At 51.8% G+C, this 22063-nt stretch overlaps 1 protein-coding gene across 1 annotated transcript in view; it reads right to left on the bottom strand.

The window, feature by feature from the left end:
• The window catches only part of LOC135978681 (maestro heat-like repeat-containing protein family member 7), a 36386-nt gene that overhangs the window by 2504 nt on the left and 11819 nt on the right, over positions 1 to 22063 (bottom strand). The window contains exons 9-17 of the mRNA XM_065579536.1: positions 19578 to 19684; positions 18297 to 18446; positions 16844 to 16998; positions 16336 to 16471; positions 10575 to 10738; positions 10330 to 10467; positions 8799 to 8913; positions 6794 to 6934; positions 4408 to 4584 (exon numbers count right to left, since the gene is read on the bottom strand). Of these exons, the coding sequence (XP_065435608.1) occupies positions 4408 to 4584; positions 6794 to 6934; positions 8799 to 8913; positions 10330 to 10467; positions 10575 to 10738; positions 16336 to 16471; positions 16844 to 16998; positions 18297 to 18446; positions 19578 to 19684 (1283 nt within the window). The remainder of the gene's footprint in view (positions 1 to 4407; positions 4585 to 6793; positions 6935 to 8798; positions 8914 to 10329; positions 10468 to 10574; positions 10739 to 16335; positions 16472 to 16843; positions 16999 to 18296; positions 18447 to 19577; positions 19685 to 22063) is intronic.

Here is a 22063-nt window from a genome sequence, read left to right as displayed (position 1 = left end):
ATGGACTGTAAGGTGGATAGAAAGCTGGCTAGATCGTCAGGCTCAAGGGATAGTGATCAATGGCTCCATGTCTAGTTGGCAGCCGGTTTCAAGCGGAGTGCCCTAAGGGTCGGTCCTGGGGCCAGTTTTGTTTAATATCTTTATTAATGATCTGGAGGATGGTGTGGACTGCACTCTCAGCAAGTTTGCAGATGACACTAAACTGGGAGGCGTCGTAGATACGCTGGAGGGTAGGGATCAGATACAGAGGGACCTAGACAGATTGGAGGATTGGGCCAAAAGAAACCTGATGAGGTTCAACAAGGACAAGTGCAGAGTCCTGCACTTAGGATGGAAGAATCCTATGCACTGCTACAGACTAGGGACCGAATGGCTAGGTAGCAGTTCTGCAGAAAAGGACCTAGGGGTCACAGTGGACGAGAAGCTGGATATGAGTCAACAGTGTGCTCTTGTTGCCAAGAAGGCTAATGGCATTTTGGGTTGTATAAGTAGGGGCATTGCCAGCAGATCGAGGGATGTGATCATTCCCCTTTATGCGACATTGGTGAGGCCTCATCTGGAGTACTGTGTCCAGTTTTGGGCCCCACACTACAAGAAGGATGTGGAAATATTGGAAAGAGTCCAGCGGAGGGCAACAAAAATGATTAGGGGTCTGGAGCACATGACTTATGAGGAGAGGCTGAGGGAACTGGGATTGTTTATTCTCCAGAAGAGAAGAATGAGGGGGGGGGATTTGATAGCTGCTTTCAACTACCTGAAGGGGGGTTCCAAAGAGGATGGAGCTCGGCTGTTCTCAGTGGTGGCAGTTGACAGAACAAGGAGCAATGGTCTCAAATTGCAGTGGAGGAGGTCTAGGTTGGATATTAGGAAACACTATTTCACTAGGAGGGTGGTGAAGCACTGGAATGCTTTACCTAGGGATGTGGTGGAATCTCCTTCCTTGGAGGTTTTTAAGGCCCGGGTTGACAAAGCCCTGGCTGGGATGATTTAGTTGGGAATTGGTCCTGCTTTGAGCAGAGGGTTGGACTAGATGACCTCCTGAGGTCCCTTCCAATCCTGATATTCTATGATTCTATGATTCTTTTAGCCTGTTTATCTGATTTGGCTGCGCTCTTCCTGTCTGGCCACTTCGTAGTAGGTTCTTGGAACAGTAGTTCTGAGTTGTCTTTCCATGAGGAGTTGTGCTAGACTAGATGCAGGAGCTGCTGTTGGTGTTGATCTGTAATTCAGAGGAGCAAGGAATGGATCTTCCTGCTGTCAGATGTTTTTGGCTGTCTGCGCAGCTCTCTCAGCCTCTCCATTCGCTTGTGAGTAATTTGGGCTGCCAGTGATATGAGCAAAATCATATTTCATTCAGACTGACTTAAATTCTGCTGCAGTGAATTGTGGGACATTGTCCATCACTAGTTGTTCTGGATACAGAAATGAGCAAACGTACACTTCAGTTTCTCAATAACACTGCAACATGTTATGTCTTTCAAGTACATTATTTCTATATAGCTGGAAAAGTAGTCCACAATGACCTGGCAATGATGTCCTCTGAATTCACAAAAATCTGCAGCTAGTCTTTCCCAGTTCTCTCTCTTGTAGAGGTGGTTGTTCACTGGTTCAGCATTGCCTCTTAAGTTGATTTGGACTAGATCACCTTTCAAAAGCCCAATAGCATCAGATCCTCAAGTTCTTCCATCTTTCTCACTAGGCCCATCATGGCTGCTACACTGCAGCTGAGAAGGTTGTTGGTCTTTGATCTCATACACACGGAACGCAAAGCTTTTGTCTTTGTAAATTGGTTCGGTGCCCATGCAGTTCAAAATCCCTTGAGGGAGGGTCAGAGCTGTGTGACATCAGCTCTCGAGTCAACTTTAAAGTCAATAGTCTTGCTTTGAATATTTAATGTCACTCTCCAGGCGGGCGCCATATCATCACAAGTGATAGATCCCAGAATCAATGGGTCTTGATTGTCTGCAATATGAGTCAACTCCCTGACTGCTTCAGTGCAACGAACAGCTGCAAAATGTCCATATTTCAGGCATTTATTACAGCATGAGCCTCTGGCTGGACATGTATCATCCCTTGGGATATGACTTTTCCACACCTTGTGCATGTAGACTGGCATTTGTCCCTCTTAGCCTGCGAATTCTCTCTCCTTACCTCAGGGATTTTATGAGAAAGACTTTTAACACTTAAGTGTCTGTTTGTAGCTTTTAAGCTAGTTGCAGGTTTTTCAATTTGCTTTTGCCTGTTGTTTGACTAATTCTGACTCTTGCTAGCTGTATAGCTGTGGGTAGAGTTAAATCTCTCTTCGGCGGTAGCTACTGTGAAAGGTTTTTAGCAGTGTTGTTATAGCTGTGACAGTCCCAGGATATTAGAGGTAGGTGAGGGAATATCATTTAGACCTCACCTGGCTTGTCTCTATGAAAGGTTTTTATCTTTTAACCCAATAACCAGCCTGTTTCTGAAATTTTCATGTTTTACATTCCCCAAATCACAGTTTTCAGCCAGGGGATGCAGAGGTCTTCTAAAACTTTCAACATTTTCCCCTGGTTCTTGAATTCTTTGCTGAAAACATGCTCTTTAATAAACCACATTTCCCTCGGTTATAAAGTGTGCATCAATCTTAACCACAACCCTTGCATAGTTGTCTTTGTGATGGTCTTCAGTAAAGTCAAAGGAGGTAAAGATATGCTCTGCGTGCTTCTCCATAGCCTAAATTAAAGTCAATACCTGTATATCCCCAGTTCCTTTGTGCAGCTTGTTTGCAATGCAAAATCGTGCCAAATATTGTTTCCAGTCTGTCCATTGTGAAGGGTTATGAAAGGTGACGTTCTCTGGGGAATCAGAGTGGGGCATGTTGATGAGGTCCTGCAAACTTCGTTGCTGTTCCTTCTGTCTGCAACCTGTGTTGCTGTTTTCCTTTGGTTTCTGTTCTTAGTTTACTCCTGACACCATATCATGTTCTGCACCAGATATGTACTGCCTACAGAGCTTGTTTACACACACCAGATGGACAGTGCTTAATTTGTAATGAAAGAGGTGCTGGGGCTCAAGCAATTTTTTTACAATCATAACTGATGCAGCAAGCCCAGAGGTGCCAGGGCTAAGCCCTGGCAAAAGTTGAGCACTGCAGATGGGTTCATCATAAGAACCGTTAATGCTCTGCTGGATACAGCTGAGGTTCATTGAAATAAGGTATTTTACAGAGCATCACCTAGTAGTCGAACAGTATCATACAGGGTAACATGCCATTACACAGGTAGCCTGGCTTGTTTGCTAGACTCCATCCCATGTTAATCTTACTAGCCAGCTGCTCCTGCCCCCGGTGTCAGCTCAGAGCAGCCGGGCAGGCTCTGCACAAAACTTATGGGAGCGGTCTGGGGGCATCAGAGCTGCACTGCAGTGGGCATAGGCAGATGTTGAATTGGCACCTCGCTGGTCTTCCCTCCAGTTGTTGAGGCCTATTTGCCTTTCCCTGGTGATGGGCGTTGTGTTCATTAACGCTATTTGGATTTAACACCCCCCCCCATAAAGAACCTGTTCTGTTCCCCCCGGGCCCGAGAGGGGTTTGGTTTAAAGGGCTCGCACCAGGGCGAGATCCTGCAGCTGGGGTCCAGGAGACCCTGGGAACAGCTTGAGCCGGGCCTGTGCCACTACTAAATAAAGAGCGGCAGGGTCCCAGCAAAGTTCGGCAGGGCTGAGGGTAGTATTTAGTGTTGTGAAAGCTGGGGAGGTGGGTGGACGCTCCAGGAGCCCCCACTGGGGGTTACCCCTAGAAGGCAGTAATGGATGGGCCCCTTTCTCCTGCCCACTTGCTGGATCTCACCATCCAGTGGGGGACTGGACATCAGTCTGGTGAACGTGTCGGCGGGGGCTAGTTTGTGGTTATGAAAGGCCTGGGGAGAACTAGGCCCTCCTTTGACGCTGCGCTGCCATGAGAACGAAGGGGAGAGGAAAGGGTGGTAGCTGCAGAACCTACAAATGGAGCCGTTTCCTTATGGAGCTCCCAGGCCAGCTGTGGGATTCCTGGCCAGGGAGAGGAGGGGCAGGATTTTCACCAGGGTACCATCACTTGTCACCCTGGAAGCCAGCAAGAGCATTGCAGCACCCTGTGCTGCAGAGGCCCCCTCACTGCATGCAGACTCAGGAATGCATGTCCTTCCACAAGGGGAGCCTTGTCCCCAGGCTGCCCTGATCTTTGTCAGCAGGCCTGCAGGACACAAGGGTTCCCATCCTTTCTGCCATACGCTCTGAAGGAGAGTGAGGTAGCAGAGGAAGGCGGGAATGGGCTCACATCATTTACAACAATCCTTTTTCTGGCTAGGACCATACACAGGCCCTGCTAGCCCACCCGCCAGCCCCCATTCACAGGTCCGCAGTTTGAACGGTCTCCTATGGGCCACCAGGCCTTACATCATCAATGAAAGGCAGGAGTTTCTCAGCCACTTGCACAGCCGCGCGGCTGGCGCTCTGCCTGTCCATGCTGGCAAGGATGTTTTTCAGCACGGTGATGGCCTCGGCGATGATGTCCCTGTCTACCTCCTGTAGTTGCTCCAGGACCTCTGGCAGCAGACGCTGGAGTTTCCCCACCTGCGTGAAATGAGGAGCTGCTTTACAAAACACCCTCCAGTGACCCACAAGCCATTTCCAAAACAACGTCCACCTCCCCTGCAGATAGAAGCATGGGAACTAAGGGGGTGCTGCAGCACTCCCAGGTTTTACACGGGGCTCTGCTCCTGGCCCCGCTCACAGGGTCCCAGCTGCCAGCCCTGCGCCAACCCCCATCTGTGGCCCCAGCCTCGGTCCCCTTGCTCCATCCACCTCCCCCGCCCCCGGCTCCTGGAGCCATGGCCCTGCTCCTGAGCCCAGCTCTAGGGGTGGCAGGGGGTGTGGGCAGGGGTAAGGTGGGGTGCAGCACCTCCACTATAAAAAGTCTTCCAGCGCCCCAGCCTCCAGGTGACATGTTAGAACCTCAAAGCCTTTGCACAGCCAGCTAGGATCACGGGCAGCAGGCCCGGCTACCTGCAATATAAGCAGCTGCTTCCTTGTACCCCAGATCTCAGGGGATGGTATTTATTAGCGGGTATCATCTGTGGAAAGTTCTCTGCACAACACATTGACCCCAAATAAATCAAGTCTATTATTGTTATAGGGGTTCAAATAGCACCTCGAGGGCCTATCTGCAATCAGGGCTTGTGCTGGGGGATTTCCAGGCACAGTAAGAGACGTCCCCTGCCCTAGAGCTTACAGGCTAGGCACACAAAGGAAGGATTTCTATCCCCATTGTACAGACATGGAACTCAGGCACAGAGAGGCTACGTGACTCGCCCATGGTCACCCAGAGAGTCTGGAAGAGCCAGGAACCGAACCTGGGTTCTCCCGAGTCCCTGTCCTTACAGCCCAGCCTAGAGGAGGGAGCCAATTTTGCACACGAGTTCTAGGGTTGGTCTGTTACTAAAAGCCAGATTCAATCATTTCTGTATTTGGTTTTTGAACCTTTCAAAGACAGCCCCACAAAACATTTTTGGAGAGGGTCCAGAGAAGAGCTTGAGAACATGACCTATGAAGGAAGGCTGAAAGAATTGTGTTTGTTTAGTTTGAAAAAGAGAAGACTGAGAGGGGACATGATAGCAGTTTTCAGGTATCTAAAAGGGTGTCATAAGGAGGAGGGAGAAAACTTGTTCACCTTAGTCTCTAAGGATAGAACAAGAAGCAATGGGCTTAAACTGCAGCAAGGGAGGTTTAGGTTGGACATTAGGAAAAAATTCCTAACTGTCAGGGTGGTTAAACACTGGAATAAATTGCCTAGGGAGGTTGTGGAATCTCCATCTCTGGAGGTATTTAAGAGTAGGTTAGATAACTGTCTATCAGGGATGGTGTAGACAGTATTTGGTCCTGCCATGAGGGCAGGGGACTGGACTCGATGACCTCTCGAGGTCCCTTCCAGTCCTAGAATCTATGAATCTATGAAAATCTCAACCGGCATCAGGGAAAAAATGTGTGAAATACAGGCTAACCGGTTCCGGAAGAAAAAATGAACCACAAGCAAGTGAAAAGCAGGCTGAGGCGCATGGAACGATGGGAATGGTGTATGACAAAGAATTACAGTCACGCCCTCTCCATGTCTGATCGAATCGTAGTCCGGGTTTAATAAACCGGACTGACCCGCTATTCTCAGGGTAAGTAAATTATCATTAGTGAGAGTTGCCTTCAGATTGTCTCCTCTTTACCAGGCTGCCAGATCTGTGTATTTAAGCCCCAAGGGTTTTCTCTGCCTTCACTATACTGTGTGTATCAAACTTGTTATGAGATCTTAGCAGCAAAAGGCCCCTGTAGAGCTCTTCAGAGGAGCAAGTGCTGCGGGACAGAGCTGTGACATCAACAGTTAAAACCTATGAGGCTTTAAAAGGGGATTTGTAGGAAAAAATGGTTCCTAATTGAAGCGAAATGGCTCTGTCTGGGCGTCCCTGATCACTGGTGTCGCCAGCATTCCCTGGGGTCTAGAGTCCACAGCTCTGCTGCTAATCTAGTGCTAGGGTTCTTTGGATCACAGAGACCCCAGACACAATCAGGCCCGGCAGTGCCAGGTACTGCACACACCCAGAGACACACCCCGCAGGAGCCAGGCTTGGAGACTTGCCCAAGGTCACCAAGCAGGTCAGTGACAGAGCCAGGAATAGAAGCCAGGGCTCCTGACTCGAGGCCAGGGCCATGTCCCCATGGAAGGTTTCAATGACCCCAGCCCTGCAGCAGCTCCCTGCGGTTCTGGGTTTATCCCCCAGCCCTCCTCCCCTCTCACCTTCTCTGGGCACAGGGACAGGTTCAGGAGGCCTTTGAGCGCCAGCCAGCGCACCACAGTGTTGGGGTCTCTCAGCTGCCCACTCAACTGGTCCAGGATGGCGTCTTCCTGCTTATTGCCAAGGTCAGGGCACTGGAGGAGCTAACACACCAACAGAGAAACAAGCTAGAGAACGGGGCTGGACCCTCACGACTCATCTCTGCCAAGGGGCCCTTAGCTCCACCTGCCACGGGCACAGCATGCGCTGTACGCCGGGCACCGCGATTGGTCACCGTGTGTGCCCCACTGAAACGCTGCTAGCGCAACGGGCCCTCGAGGCTCCAGCCGAGATCAAGGCCTACCCTGCTCCCTCACTAAGGCTCAGCTGCATGCGGAGCAGGGAGGGAGGGGGCTGCAGCCTTGTGTTCCAAAGGGCCGCCCGGTCTACGGGGGGCAGGTGAATTGGCCGTGGATGGGCCCGGCCTGCGCATGGCATACGGACGTCAGAGGGGGCTTCAGGGCCGAGGTCACACAAGGGACCATTCTATGGAGCTGAGCCTTGGGGAACAAGAGACACCCGACCCTGGGCTTTGCTTCAGCCCCGCAACACCAGCTGGGGCCGGTAACAATGTCCAGAGTCAGTGACTCCACCCCTAGGGCTTTAGGAGTTTTCCCTGCCCCTGGTCACCCACCCACCCCCAGAGCCACCTACTCCTCTCCTGGCCATAGGCATGGGCGGCGAGTTCTATGGGCCCCCGGTGCCTGGGCACCATGGGCCTCAGCCCCGCCTTCTGCCCCCACGTCTCCCGGGCCATTTAAAAGAGCCCGGGGCCCCCACTTACCACCCGCAGTGCAGCGGAGCTGAGCGGCTTCCTGCCTGCTTGCTCCACATGGCTGCCGGCCCCTCCCTGCGGTCCCTGAGTGGGGTGGGTCTGTGTCCCACTGTCACGGAGTGTGGGGGAGTCAGGGCCCCGCACCCCCCACTTCCTGTGATTCACCGTGACTCTCACCAGCCAGTAAAACAGAAGGTTTATTAGATGACAGGAACACAGTCCCAAGCAGGGCTTGTAAGTACAACCAGGACCCCTTCAGCCAGGTCCCTCTGGGGGGCAAGGATCTTAGACCCCAGACTTGGGGTTCCCTGCCTCTTCCCACCCAGCCCAAAACTGAAACCAAAACCCCTCCTGCAGGCTCTCTCCTCCTCCTTCTCTCCCCCTCTCCCTTTGTCCAGTTTCCAGGGCAAAGGTGTCGACTTGCCCCACCCCCCTTCCTGGCTCAGGTTAACAGGCTCAGGTACTGTCCCTCACCTAAAGTCATCCCCTGCTCTCCCATCCCCCATGCAGACAGTCCAGTAAAACTAACCGACATATCCAGGTCAATCCACCCCGCTCCCTACTGCGTCACACCCACCCCAAGCGCCCCTGCAGCCAGTAGGAAGCTGCGCGGGCAGTGCCTGGGGGTAGCAGCACACGGAGGCCCCCAGGCCCGCCCTGCCTAGGAGCCCCAGGTAAGCGCCGCACCCTCCCAACTCCTCCCAGAGCCTGCACCCCCACCCCTTTCCCACACCCCACTCCGGCCCCCAAACTCCCTCCCAGAGCCTGTACCCCCTCCCTCCACACCCCCTCCTGCCCCCAAACTCCTCCCAGAGCCTGCACCCCTCACCCCTTCCTGCACCCCCACCTTCTGCCCCAGCCTGGAGCCTGCACCCAGCACCCAAACTCCATCCCAGAGCCTGCACCGCAGGCCCCTTCCCCCACCCAAACTCCCTCCCAGGGCCCAACCTCTCACCCCTCCTGCACCCCAATCCCCTACCCCAGCCCAGTGCCTGTACCCCAGACCTCCTCCCCCCGCCCAAACTCCCTCCCAGAGACTTAGACAGGTGGGAGGCAGTTTGGAGGGGCGGGCTCTGCTGGTCACCACCAACATTTCTACAAACCTGCCGCCCCTGGCCATAGGTCAGCCCCATGCCACAGTCACCGCTGGGCTAGGGCTGTTCTCACGACCCTCACCCGCCGGTGAGGCTCACCTGAATGAAGAACGCCATGGCCGGGATGTACCGCCTATCATCCCTGCAGTTGAGGATGGCCATCAGCTCCTGGAAAATCCAGCAACGCTCCTGGAAACTGACCGAAACCATGGCCCTGGCATGGGAAACACAAACACCACATCATTGAGGTGGGCAAGGACTGGTTCTCCATTTACAAATCTAACCAGACCAGTGCCACAGGACAGGGGATCCCGGGTGACTAGTCACGTGCAGCTGGCATGGACAAGTTCCTGCTGGCTTAAAATGCCCAGCAGCCTAACTGCTAGAGACCCAGACCCTTAATCACTCTACAGGGAGCCCTTCCACGAGGCCAAGCTCCGAGCACGCAGCGCTGGGCTGTGTGACCAAGTGGGACCGTTCTTAATGTCTCCTCTGAATACTGTGTGGGTGCCTCAGTTTCCCCTATGCATTTCTTAAGTCTCCAGTGTGCATAAATGGCTGACAATCTGTCTCCTAGCAACAAATGGCCAGGGCCCTTCCCCCCTTGCAAGGGGATAGCTAAAGGTGAACAAAGATCAGGTGACCTCCTGGCCCAGGAAAGAGACAAAGGCCAGAAAGGAGGGGCTGGAGGGGGGTTTCAGCTGGGAGCTGGCTGGGGACGGGAAGTGAGTGCGGACGGAGTTGTCTGCCTCGCTGGGCCCCAGAATGGACCCGGCTGAGGGGTCCCGTTTGCTGTACCTACAAGCTCTGTTTTAGACTGTGTTCCTGTCATCTAATAAACCTCTGTTTTACTGGCTGGCTAAGAGTCACGTCTGACTGCGAAGTGGGGGTGCGTGCAGGATCCTCTGGCTTCCTCAGGACCCCACTTGGGGGGACTCGCTGTGGGAAGCGCACGGAGGGGCATATGCTGAATGCTCCAAGGAGAGACCCAGGAAGGTGAAGCCGTGTGAGCTTCTTGCCCTGAAGACAGTCTGCTCCGAGGGAGAGGAGGCTCCCCAAAGTCCTGACTGGCTTTGTGGGGAGCAGTTCCAGAGCATTGCCCAGGGACTCCGTGATAGGCTGCAAGAGAACTGCAGACAAAGAAAGGCGTCGGTGGGCTCGGTGGCCTTTCTCATGTGCCCAGATATTGGGTGATGAGAGACAGAAGGTGGGTTAGGGAATATCTTAGATTGGTCTAAGACAAGTGTTAGAGCTTTCTGTGTTAGCGTCTCTCTCTCACACACAGATGCTGGGCCAGCCAAAGATATTCCCTCCCCCACCTTGTCTCTCTCATGTGCTGGGCCTGACAGGGCTACACCAACGCTGCAGACAGACATGACAGAGGCTGTCTTTGCCCAGCCACGCCTGCCAGAGCCACGCAGGAAGCGGTTTACGCCAGGCAGCGCAGGGTGGAGAAGTAGCCGACTGACCCCTCGGCCAACGGCACAGAGGCTGTGGCCTCTTCCACGCAGGCGATTGGGAGCCGCGTCTCACCCAGCGGGGAAGGCGATGTGGCCGTGTCCTGGGCCCAGGGACGGGAGATGCTACTGCGGTCAGTTCTGGGCAGCAGCCCCAGGGACAAGACACTCACCGGGCAAGCACCAAGACGCCTTTGTGGTGCATGTCGGCGTTCACGAGCATGCCCCAGCCACCCTGCTTGTGGATGAACGTGGTCTGGTCCCTGTAGCCAGCACATTGGAGCAAGGCTTGCATGGCATCCACCGCACACCTGCATGCAGAGCGAGCCTCTTGTTACTGAGCGAGCCCAGGCCAGGCCCTGCCGCGTGCCTGCGGGCGACGGTTCAGAACCGAGGTGGGGTGTCGGGCTGGTGGTACCTGACAGGGCTGAGGGGTGCGGGCGTGTCCTCCTGGTTATGCATGGACAGCTCCACTATGTATGTGATCTGGAATAGCAGGGCGATGGAGAGCTGAGGGAAGAGCTCCTTCACCTGCTGCCTGCAGTTCTGCTCCTTGAAGATCTCGTACAGGGCTCTGGTGGCCTGCAGCCAAGAACAGGAGACAGATGTCACTGCAGGGCCTTCGCCCTTCCCACGCTCCCCCGAGGCACCTAGAGAGGAGGGGTGGGCTGGGGGCTAAGGCCTGGGATGCTGGATTCAATTCCTAGCCTGTGTGACCTTGGCTAGAACCACAGAAGGGACTTCGGCTCAGCGTTGCCATGCCTAGCTTCATGTGCCCTGCTGCCCAGTGGACTCACAGCCCTGAGTTAAGTGCCCAGGCTCCATATACACTCCAGAGGGAGAGTCAGTTGGGCCAATTGTTAAAGAGGGTAAACGGGATGGCCTGGGTAATTTCAGGCCTGTCAGCCTGACATCGATCCCAGGCAAGATAATGGAGCGGCTGGTACAAGATTAAATTAATAAAGAATTAAAGAAGATAATTTAATTAATGCAAATCAACATGGGTGTATGGAAAATATTTCCAGCCAAGATAATTGCGATCTGTTTTTCGATGAGATTACAAGTTTGGTAGAGAAAGGAAATAGCATTGGCATAATGTATGTAGACTTCTGTAAGGCGCTTGAGTTGGCGCCGCACTCCAGTTTGATCGGAATCCTAGAAGGATACAAAAGTAACGTGGCACACATGAATTGGTTATAAACTGGCTGACAGGTCTCAAAATGTAATTGTAAACTGGGAATCAGCATTGCACTGGTGTGTTTCCAGTGTGGTCCCCGCAGGGATCGGGTCTTGGCCCTACGCGATTTAACATTTTTATCAATGACCTGGAAGAAAACATAAAATCATCACTGATAAAATTTGCAGCTGACACAAGAATTGGGTGAGTGGTAAATAATGAAGAGGACAAGTCACTGATACAGAGCGATCTGAATCGCTTGGTAAACTGGGGGGCAATCAAACAGTATGTGTTTTACTATGGCTCATTGTAAATGAATACATCTAGGAACAGGACGGGGGATTCTCTCCTGGGAAGCAGAGACTCTGAAAAGGGCCTGGGAGTCCTGGTGGATAATCAGCTGAACAGGAGCTCCCAGTGTGGCGCTGTGGCCAAAAGAGCTCATGTGATCCTGGGATAAATAAACAGAAGAATCTCGAGTGGGAGTATCTGGCACTGGTGTGACCCACTGCTGGGATCCTGGGTCCTGTTCCAGTGCCCACAATGCAAGAAGAATGTTGATAAATTGCAGAGGGTTCAGAGAAGAGTCGTGAGAATGATTAAAGGATTAGAAACCATGTCTTATAGTGATAGGGTGACCAGACAGCAAGTGTGAAAAATCAGGACGGGGGTTGGGGGGTAATAGGAGCCTATATAAGAAAAAGACCCTAAAATCAGGACTGTCCCTATAAAATCTGGTCACCCTACACAGTGAGAGACTCAAGAAGCTCGATCTATTCAGCTTAACAAAGAGAAGGTTGAGGGATGACTTGATTACTGTCTATAGGTATTTCCCTGGGGAACAAATATTTAGTAATTGGCTTTTCAGTCTAGCAGAGAAAGGTCTAACATGATCCAGTGGCTGGAAGTTGAAGGTAGACATTCAGATTGGAAATAAGGCATACACGTCACAGTGAGAGTAATTAATCATTGGAACAATTTACCCAGGGTGGTGATAGATTCTCCATCACTGACCATTTTTGAATCACAATGGGATGTTTTTCTTCAAAGACCTGCTCTAGGAATGATCTGGGGGCAGTTCTCTGGCCTGTGTCATGCAGGGGATCTGACTAGATGATCACAGAGGTCCCTTCTGGCCTTGAAATCTATGAAGCTAAGAGTGGGGAGCTGCCTAAACCAGCCAATAGGAAATGCTGAGGAGAGGGGTGTGGCCTAAGCCCCACCCCCAAAGGGAATTCGGTATCTATCTCTACTTGGGAACACTTAAATAGTCATTGGAGCAGAGTTTAGACCCCGGGTCTCCCAGTTGGGTGCCCTAACCACTCGGCTAGAGACAGTGGTGTAGTCCAAAATCGGAAGGTACTGGAATGCCACTAAAATATTGATTTTCATAAACATGAATTATACAAATTCACATTTTATTTGTCTACTGAATTTCTGGTACAGTAATACTTGGCTAAACCAGGCATGGCTGGAGACAGGCTGGCTGTCCAAAATAACAAGGTATTGGATTTTCTTTTTTTTAATTGTGTACACAGGGGTCGGCAACATTTGGCACGCGGCTCGCCAGGGTAAGCACCCTGGCAGGCCAGGCAAGTTTATTTACCTGCTGACGCAGCAGGTTCGGCCGATTGCGGCCCCCACTCGCTGCGGTTCGCCATCCCGGGCCAATGGGGGCGGCGAGAAACCGCGGCCAGCACATCCCTCGCCCGCGCCACGTCAGCAGGTAAATAAACTGGCCTGGCCCGCCAGGGTGCTTACCCTGGCGAGCCGCGTGCCAAACGTTGCCGACCCCTGGTATACACGCGCGCGCACACACACACACACACACACACACACACACCTATAGTAGCTATTCAATTCATTTTAACTGTTGAAATCATTATGCTGAAATGCCATTAATGTGTACACAACACACTATGTAAAAGATCTAAATCTAGACAGTACAGTGAGAAAAACCCAATGAATGCGTAGCACGTTTTCTTTTTACTTTAGCCTATAGGCTAATGAAAATACAAAATAAATCATGCTGCTGCACTATAGACATTACTCTATCAGGCGGAAATAATAAACGTTTATTTTAAATTGAAACTAGCTAGTAGGTTACACAAGTAACACAAAATACATCAAGGCATAACAGGGGCTGAAGTAGCAAAGGCCTGCTGTAATGCATTTATCTAATTTCTACAAGTATTTCCACAAAGTGTCTTTCTCCATCTTGTAATTTATGTGTCTGTGAATCAGAGGGAGAACAAGGATGTCTGAGCCAAGTTCTGGCACAGCTGAGAGGATGCCACATGGAACATGAAGGGCCACGGAGCTTGCTAAACATGAGCAATGACATATGCGGAATAAGCCGCTTGCTACATTTGCCATTCACAATCATAGTCATGTGGCTAAATCCACGCTCACACTCAGCCGTGCTGCATGAAATCACACACGTGGAGCTGAACAGAGGTTTCAGCTGACCAGTATAGTCAAGAAAGTCACGCTAGGCATTGACTATTCCAAATCGGTTGCACAGCTGCCCTACCTCCTTTTCACTTTATCTAAGAATAATGGGTCACTACAAAAAGTAATTTTCCCTCTGCTGATACTCACACCTTCTTCTTGTTCTTTCTTGGTTTCAGGTGACCGGCAGTAAAGCGTATACAGTTTGTCAAAGAATTCCAAGTGATTTACAGCTCTTACTTCACTTAACGTTTCAGCAGCTGCCAAATCCAACCTGTGATTCACACACTACCTCGCTAGAACATTTGGGTACTTCTTCACAATACAGCTCGCTACGCCAGAGTTCTTCCGAAGCATAACACTAGCACCACCACTCGCAAATACTACAAGAGTAATTGTAATCAGAATTCGATTTATTGAGGCATTTCAGCTCACAATCTACAGTGCCTGAAGCCGTCTGACGTGGAAGTGCAATCAGATCAAGAAACATGAAGTGAGGATAATCATCCTTCAAAGTGTCACATTTTAAATAGATTCTAACTGTTGATTCATTGCTCAGAGTAGTTGATTCATCAACAGACATGGCTATCTTTCCGTCACTCTCCGGCATCTGAGCGCACATTCGTCATTTGCAAGGCTTTCGGTGCATTGCAGATGAGATAGGGTCTAGCATGTCTGTAGCACTGAATTGTGAACACAGACCGATACCAATATCTACACCATGCAGTATGTGGAATTCAGTTAAATCGGGACGATCCGAGTAGGGTCTGCCATGTTTAGCAATGTAATATGCCATTCGCTTTACCTGCACAGTTGTGTCAAGTTCTGATTTTGTCATGTTAACCACTTCATCTTCAAAAGTTGAGGTTTCTGCTTCTGTTGAAAGCTGTAAAGCTACCTGCAGTTGAATCTTTGTGTTCCTTTATCTTCATTGGCAGAGATGTTAATCTGGACTCTCAGCTAGGTCCATAAGGAGAAACAGAAAACTACCACCACCCTACTGCTATGGAGAGACCCTGATGAAACTTTGCTACCGTTAAGGCATCCAAGCTTACCATCATGGCAGGACAACCAAGGATAATCCCTCTTCTTCAGCATCCACTAACCAGAATTCATGCCAGCTGGTCTTTGGCTGTTGAAGGGTAATCTTCACAGTTCGTTCTCACTGCAATAGCCACCTCAGTGAACTCCATTACAGGAAGAGCTCTGTTTTTGTGTTTGGGTCTGCAGTCGAAGCACGGCTGCTACTGTCTTCGTCAGCACCTTTAGCCTTCTCAAAGAAGTAGTTAGGAAGAGAAGAATTTCCTAATGCTCTTTTCACTGCATCAGAGGACTGCTGGCTGTAACAGACAGTTGTGCCGGAGATGTGAATCATGTCATTTAGCTTGCCTACTATGTGCGTTCTGGCTCGATTACAATATTGTTGTCTGGTGTTGTTTCACATCTTTATTAATGACCTGGATGTAGATAGAGAGAGCAAACTGGTCAAGTTTGCAGATGACACAAAGCTAGGAGGAGTCACCAATACTTTAGAGGAAAGAGCTAAAATTACGAGGGATCATGGTAAATTGGAGGACCGGGCTATAGACAACAAAATGAAATTCACCAAAGACAAATGTGAGGTGCTACATTTAGAGAAGAAAAATCAAATGCACAGATACAGAATGGGGGATAACCAGCTTGGCCGTGGCACTTCTGAGAAGGATCTGGGAGCTGTGGTCGATCACAACCTCAGCATGAGTCAGCAATGCGATGCTGTTGCAAAAAAAGCAAATGCAATTTTAGGTTGCATTAACAGAGGTATAGCATGCAAGTTATGGGAGGCGATAGTACCGCTCTACTCAGCACTGGTTAGGCCTCAGCTGGAGGACAGTGTCCAGTTTTGGTCACCAATGTCTAGAAAGGATGTGGAGAAACTGTAATGGATCCAGAGGCGAGTAACAAAGATGATCAGAGGGACGGAACACAAGCCATACAAGCAAAGGCTGAAGGAACTGGCTATGTTTAGTTTGGAAAAGAGGAGATTAAGGGGGGACTTGATAACGGTCTTCAGATACTTGGAAGGCTGCCATAAAAAAAAGATGGAGAAAAGTTGTTCTCTCTTTCCACAGAGGGCAGGACAAGAGGCGATGGGGTCAAACTACAGCACAGCAGATGTAGATTAAACCTCAGGAAAAGCTTCCTAACGGTAAGAAGAGTAGGACGATGGGACAGACGCCTAGGGAGCTTGTGGAAACTCCTTCGCTGGAGGTTTTCAGAAGGAGGCTGGAGCCATCTGTCTGGGGTGGGTTAGACACAACAAGTCCTGCCTCGTGGCAGGGGGCTGGACGAGCTGACCCTGCGATCCCTTCTCACCCTGTGGTTCTAGGAGTGCTGCTGAATAGCACCAGGAGAGCGTTTCAGCGTGTTCCGGCTCGACTATAGCACTGGCTAGAGTCACGCTCTCTCTCTTCGGCCCAATGACTATACCCAGTGGGAGACTGAGAGACACCCTCAGGCAGTGATGGGGACACACGGCGCTCCTTCCCTTGCTTCAGGGGCTGATACTTACAGCCAAGGGGGCCTCTCTCTGAGAGACATGATGGTGGTGCAGCGGCTGTTCCCGCAGCGTGTTGAGCAGCTCCTTTAGGACCTTTTCTATGCTCTGGCAGTGGGATGCCAGCATCCGCCACATCTCCGCAGCAACGCTGCAAAGGGAGAGAGCCAACGGCACTTGGTCAGAGCCCCGCCAGCCTCCTGCACCACGCCCCCCCCCGGCACCGGCACCCTGCTGGGACTCCTTGCACCAGCCAGCTCTTTGTTGCCCTCCCACTGCTGCTGGTGCAGGCTGCCTGGGGACCGGGGCTGAGTGTCAGCCCCAGGGGAGGCTGAGGGATGCCATACAGGGTTTTGCAGGCTGGCCTGTCTCCAGGGCAAGCCAGCCTGCAAAACCCTCCAGGAGAAGCAGCAGCTCTGCAGGGAGAAGGAGATCTCTGGAAGGTTCTGCACTCCCCTGTCCCTGGCAGCGGGACCAGTCCGGGGGACCCGGAGCGCAAGCGACGGCAGCCCCAGCCCCGTACCTGTCACATGACAGCGAGCAGCCCAGCAGGGTTCTGACCACCTCCTCGCTGTACTGGTTGCCCAGCATGAGAAGGGTCCTGAACAGCTCCTTCCGGGACAGCGGCTCGCTGATGGAGTCCAGGTTCTTGTAAATGCTCATCACAGCCTCCGACACCTGGAAGGGAAATGAGGAGATGGGGGCCTCGGCTTCCTCGCACTGCTATTGATCTGGGGTGCCAGGGACCTGCTGCACCTGAAAGCCATCTGCCCTCCCAGATCCTCTTTGCCAGCCCCAGACCTAGAGCACAGGACCAGTTCCCAGCCTATCGATTCATAGACTGCAAGGCCACAAGCGGCCATGGTGATCACCTAGACCAGGGGTCTCAAACTCAAATGACCACAAGGGCCACATGAGGACTAGTACATTGGCCCGAGGGCCGCATTACTGACACCTCCCCCCCGCCGCCCTCTGCCCCACCCCCACTCCACCCCTTCCATGAGGCCCCACCCCTGCCCCGCCTCTTCCCACCCCTTCCCTGCCCCCATTCCAACCCCTTCCCCAAAATCCCCACCCCAACTCCGCCCCCTCCCTGCCCCCAGGGGGGGCAGGAGGGGTGTGGGGTGTGGCAGGGGCTCAGGGCAGGGAGTTGGGGTGTGGGGTGCAGGAAGGGTGAGGGGTACTGCAGGGAGTCAGGGCAGGGGATTGGGGTGCAAGAGGGGTGCAGCAGGGGGCTCAGGGCAGTGGATTGGGGTGCAGGAGGAGTGCAAGGTTCGTCAGGCGGCTCAGGGAAGGGGGTTGGGGTGCAGGAGGGGTGTGGGGTGCGACAGGGGCTCAGGGCAGGGGGTCAGGGTGTGGCGGGGGCTCAGGGCAGTGGGTTGGGGTGCAGGAGGGCTGTGGCAGGGGGTCAGGGTGCAGGATGCGGCAAGGGCCTCAGGGCAGGGTGTTCGGCTGCAGGAGGAGTTCGGGGGGCGGGCTCTGGCCTGCCCTGCCCCGCCCCCGCGCTGCTCCGGGATGTATGTATTGCTGTTGCTTCAGGCACCGCCCCCAGCATCTCCCATTGGCCGGGAATGGGGAAACGCGGGCAATGGGAGCTGCTGGGGGCGGTGCCTGAAGCAACATCAACACACACAGCAATGTGCCCCCTCTTCCCCATGTTCCGGCCGCTTCCCGGCACGGCGCGGGGGCAGGGCAGGCAGGCAGGGAGTCTGCCCTGCCCCAGTGCACGTCGGGCCAGAGCCGCTCTAGGTAAACGCTGGGGGAGGGCAGGAGCGGGGGCTGCGAGGGGCTCGCGGGCTGCAGAAAATTACCTCGCGGGCCGCATGTGGCCCATGCGCCGTGTGTTTGAGACCCCTGACCTAGACTGACCCCCCCTCCCCCCCACATTGCACAAGCCAGAGACCTGCCCCCCAATAACACCTAGAGTCTCCCACGGATGGGCTCCCCCAGCAGGGTGTTCTCACTGCAGCTCTTACCCTCTCCAGCCTTGGGCCGGGGACCATCAGGATCTCATGCAGCATGTGCCTGGCCACCACCGAGTCATGGACGCTGGTATCTTTCATGCTATCAATAGCAGTGCAGAGGAAGTCCATGCGCTCGGATCCGTTGAAGTACTTCCCAAACATCTGAAACAAACCCGCCAGTGAAACCATTTTTGCTGCCCAGCGCGGTTCCAGTCAGTGGCCGAGCAGCCAGGACTGGCCCAGCCAGGAGTGCAGGCAAACCCCACTCTGCCGGGACAGGGCTGGGTTACTGCACCTGGGCAGCACAGTATCCAGTCAGCAATCAGGAACTGCCGTGCATGGCAGAGGCCAGCCGGGCAGTCCACGGGGGCACAATACTGCACAGCACGGATACACTCTCTAGTTCTCAGCAGGGGCTGGCACTGGTGCACAGATGCAATGATGCCTTTTGTTGCATTAATCTCTGGGGAAGCTCCCACCACGCCTGACAAGGAGCTGGGATCAGGTTTGGATGAGCCCCAGTGCATCTTGGGATGTGGCATGTAGGGAGGCATATTGGGCTGCATTAGTAGAAGCATTGCCAGCAGATTGAGGGAAGTGATTATTCCCCTCTATTCGGCACTGGTGAGTTCACATCCGGAGTATTGCATCCAGTTTTGGGCCCCCCACAAGAGAAAGGATGTGGACAAATCGGAGAGAGTCCAGCAGAGGGCAACGAAAATGATTAGGGGCCTGGGGCACATGACTTATGAGGAGAGACTGAGGGAACTAGGCTTATTTAGTCTGCAGAAGAGAAGAGTGAGGGGGGATTTGACAGCAGCCTTCAACTACCTGCAGGGGGTGGGGGGTTCCAAAGAGGATGGAGCTAGGCTGTTCTCAGTGGTGGCAGATGAGAGAACAAGGAGTAATGGTCTCAAGTTGCAGTGGGGAAGGTCTAGGTTGGATATTAGGAAAAATGATTTCACTAGGAGGGTGGGTGAAGCACTGGAATGGGTTATCTGGGGAGGTGGTGGAATCTCCATCCTTAGAGGTTTTTAAGGCCCGGCTTGACAAAGACCTGGCTGTGATGATTTAGTTGGGGTTGGTCCTGCTTTGAGCAGGGCGTTGGATTAGATGATCTCCTGAGGTCTATGATTCTATGAGGTAGAGTGGGCCATAGGCAGGGCTCTGACCCAGATGAATGGGCTCAGTCACACGCCTGGGTCTGTCCCTTCCCCCGACTCTTAGGGTGCTAATTTCTGACTCCTGATAACTCTGCGCACAACAATCCCGTGAAGCACTGACTGTACTTACCCATGTGATATCGCTGGTGTTGGTGAACAAGGTGTCCCAGGAGCCGTACAGGATTTGCTTGTCCTTGAGGAGCTGCCGATGCTCTTCACTGTTCGCCAGTGTCATAGCTATAAAGGGAAGGGTGTAACAGCTGACCTGTGTACAGTACTATAAAATCCCTCCTGGCCAGAGCCTCCAAAATCCTTTTCCCTGTAAAGGGTTAAGAAGCTCAGGTAACCTGGCTGGCATCTGACCCAAAGGACCAATAAGGGGACAAGATACTTTCAAATCTTGGCGGGGGGAAGGCTTTTGTTTGTGCTCTTTGTTTGGGAGTTCGTTCGCTCTTGGGACTGAGAGGGACCAGACATCAATCCAGGTTCTCCCCATCTTTCTAAACAAGTCTCTCATATTTCAAACTTGTAAGTAAAAAGCCAGGCAAGGCGTCTTAGTTTTACTTTGTTTTCTCAACTTGTAAATGTACCTTTTTCTAGAGTGTTTATCTTTATTGCTATGCTTTGAACCTGAGGCTAGAGGGAGGTCCTCTGAGCTCTTTAAGTTTGATTACCCTGTAAAGTTATTTTCCATACTGATTTTACGGAGATGATTTTTACCTTTTTTCTTTAATTAAAAAGGTAATTAATTTCTTTTTAAGAACCTGATTGATTTTTCCTTGTTTTAAGATCCAAGGGGTTTGGATCTTGATCCACCAGGAGTTGGTGGGAGGAAGGAGGGGAATGGTTAATTTCTCCTTGTTTTAAGATCCAAGGGGTTTGGATCTGTATTCACCAGGGAATTGGTGAAGGTCTCTCAAGGCTATCCAGGGAAGGGAATTAGCTTTGGGATGGTGGCAGCGGACCAGACCTAAGCTGGTAGTTAAGCTTAGAAGTTTTCATGCAGGCCCCCACATTTGTACCCTAAAGTTCAGAGTGGGGAAGCAGCCTTGACAGCCACCATCATTGAGGCTGAGCCAGGGAGGGGAAACAGACAGCAGGCAATATAAATCAGATGTTCGGTTAGCAAATGGGAGTTTTGCAAGAAAGTTTAGAGAGGGTGTGTGAGAGACAAGTACATCTAACAACCATACTGTAAACTCAGGCCAATAACCCCCTCCCCAGAAACAAAACTAAACAAACTAACCCCCCTGGAAGAGTAAAAATAAACCAGGCAGAAGGGCAGCAGCAGCATGGGGCTCGCCAGTTGATTGCACTGAATGCAGCATGTATGATTACCAGCCCTATGGGCAGGTAGCATATGTGGGCATTTGGCCCAAGGAGCTACTGGCCCTCGGAGACCAGGAGGCCAGAGGGGCTGAACTGGTGGAGCCAAGGAAGGCAGCGAGGTACATAGAGGAGACTTTTAGGGACACAGTAGAGTGGTCCCACCCCCAGTCTGACAGCCTCTGTGCTGCTGAGGAGGGTGAAAGTTTCGGGGAAGGAGAACATCGAGCTAGAGCAGAGGGAGACGATCCCATAGTTGGGACCCACCTTCCAGATGAAGTCATGATGTCCTCTCAAATTGAGGTAGGAACCCCAGTTACAAAGAAAAGCCTGGTAATAATAATGGGGGATTCAATCAATAGACATATAAGCAGTTTGGTTTGTGATGGCTGGGAGAACCACATGGTAAATTGCCTGCCTGGTGCAAAGGTTGCAGCTCTCACGAGACATCCAGACAGACTTATGTGCCCTGTGGTATGTAATCTAGCGTTTAAATCGGCCTCTGTATGAGATAGCTAATGTGACAGTGAATTTTAAAAAAGTCTCCAGATGTGATCCCTGGTAAGCCTGACTTCAGTACCAGGCAAATTGTTGAAACTATAGGAAAGAACAGAATTATCAGACACGTCGGTGAACACAATTTGTTGGGGCAGAGTCAACATGGCTTTTGTAAAAGGAAATCATGCTTCACCAATCTACTAGAATTCTTTGAAGGGGTCAACAAGAATGTGGAGAAGGGTGATCCAGTAGATATAGTGTCCTTGGACTCCTTTGACAGGGTCCCTCACCAAAGGCTCTTAACCAAAGGAAGATGTCATGGGATAAGAGGGAAGGTTCTCTCATGGGTCAGTGGTTAAAAGATAGGAAGCAAAGGACAGGAATAAATGGTCAGTTTTCACAGTGCTGAGAGGTAAACAGCAGGGTCCCCCCCAAGGATCTGTGTTGAGACCAGTGTAGTTCAACATAGTCATAAATGATCCAGAAAAAGGGGTAACCAGTGAGGTGGCAAAATTTGCAGATGATACAAAATGACTCAAGATCGTTAAATCCAAAGCAGACTGCAAAGAGCTACAAAGGGATGTCACAAAACTGGGGGACTGGACAACAAAATGGCAGATGAAATTCAATGTTGATAAATGCAAAGTAATGCACATTGGAAATCATAATCCCAACTATATATACAAAATTATGGGGTTTAAATTACCACTCAAGAAAGGTTTCAGAGTAGCAGCCGTGTTAGTCTGTATCCGCAAAAAGAAGAACAGGAGTACTTGTGGCACCTTAGAGACT

Source organism: Chrysemys picta, unplaced genomic scaffold, assembly GCF_011386835.1.
Source record: "Chrysemys picta bellii isolate R12L10 unplaced genomic scaffold, ASM1138683v2 scaf391, whole genome shotgun sequence".
Lineage (NCBI taxonomy): Eukaryota > Metazoa > Chordata > Testudines > Emydidae > Chrysemys > Chrysemys picta.
Note: the sequence above shows the minus strand (reverse complement) of the source record. Positions and strands in the feature narration are given on the sequence as shown.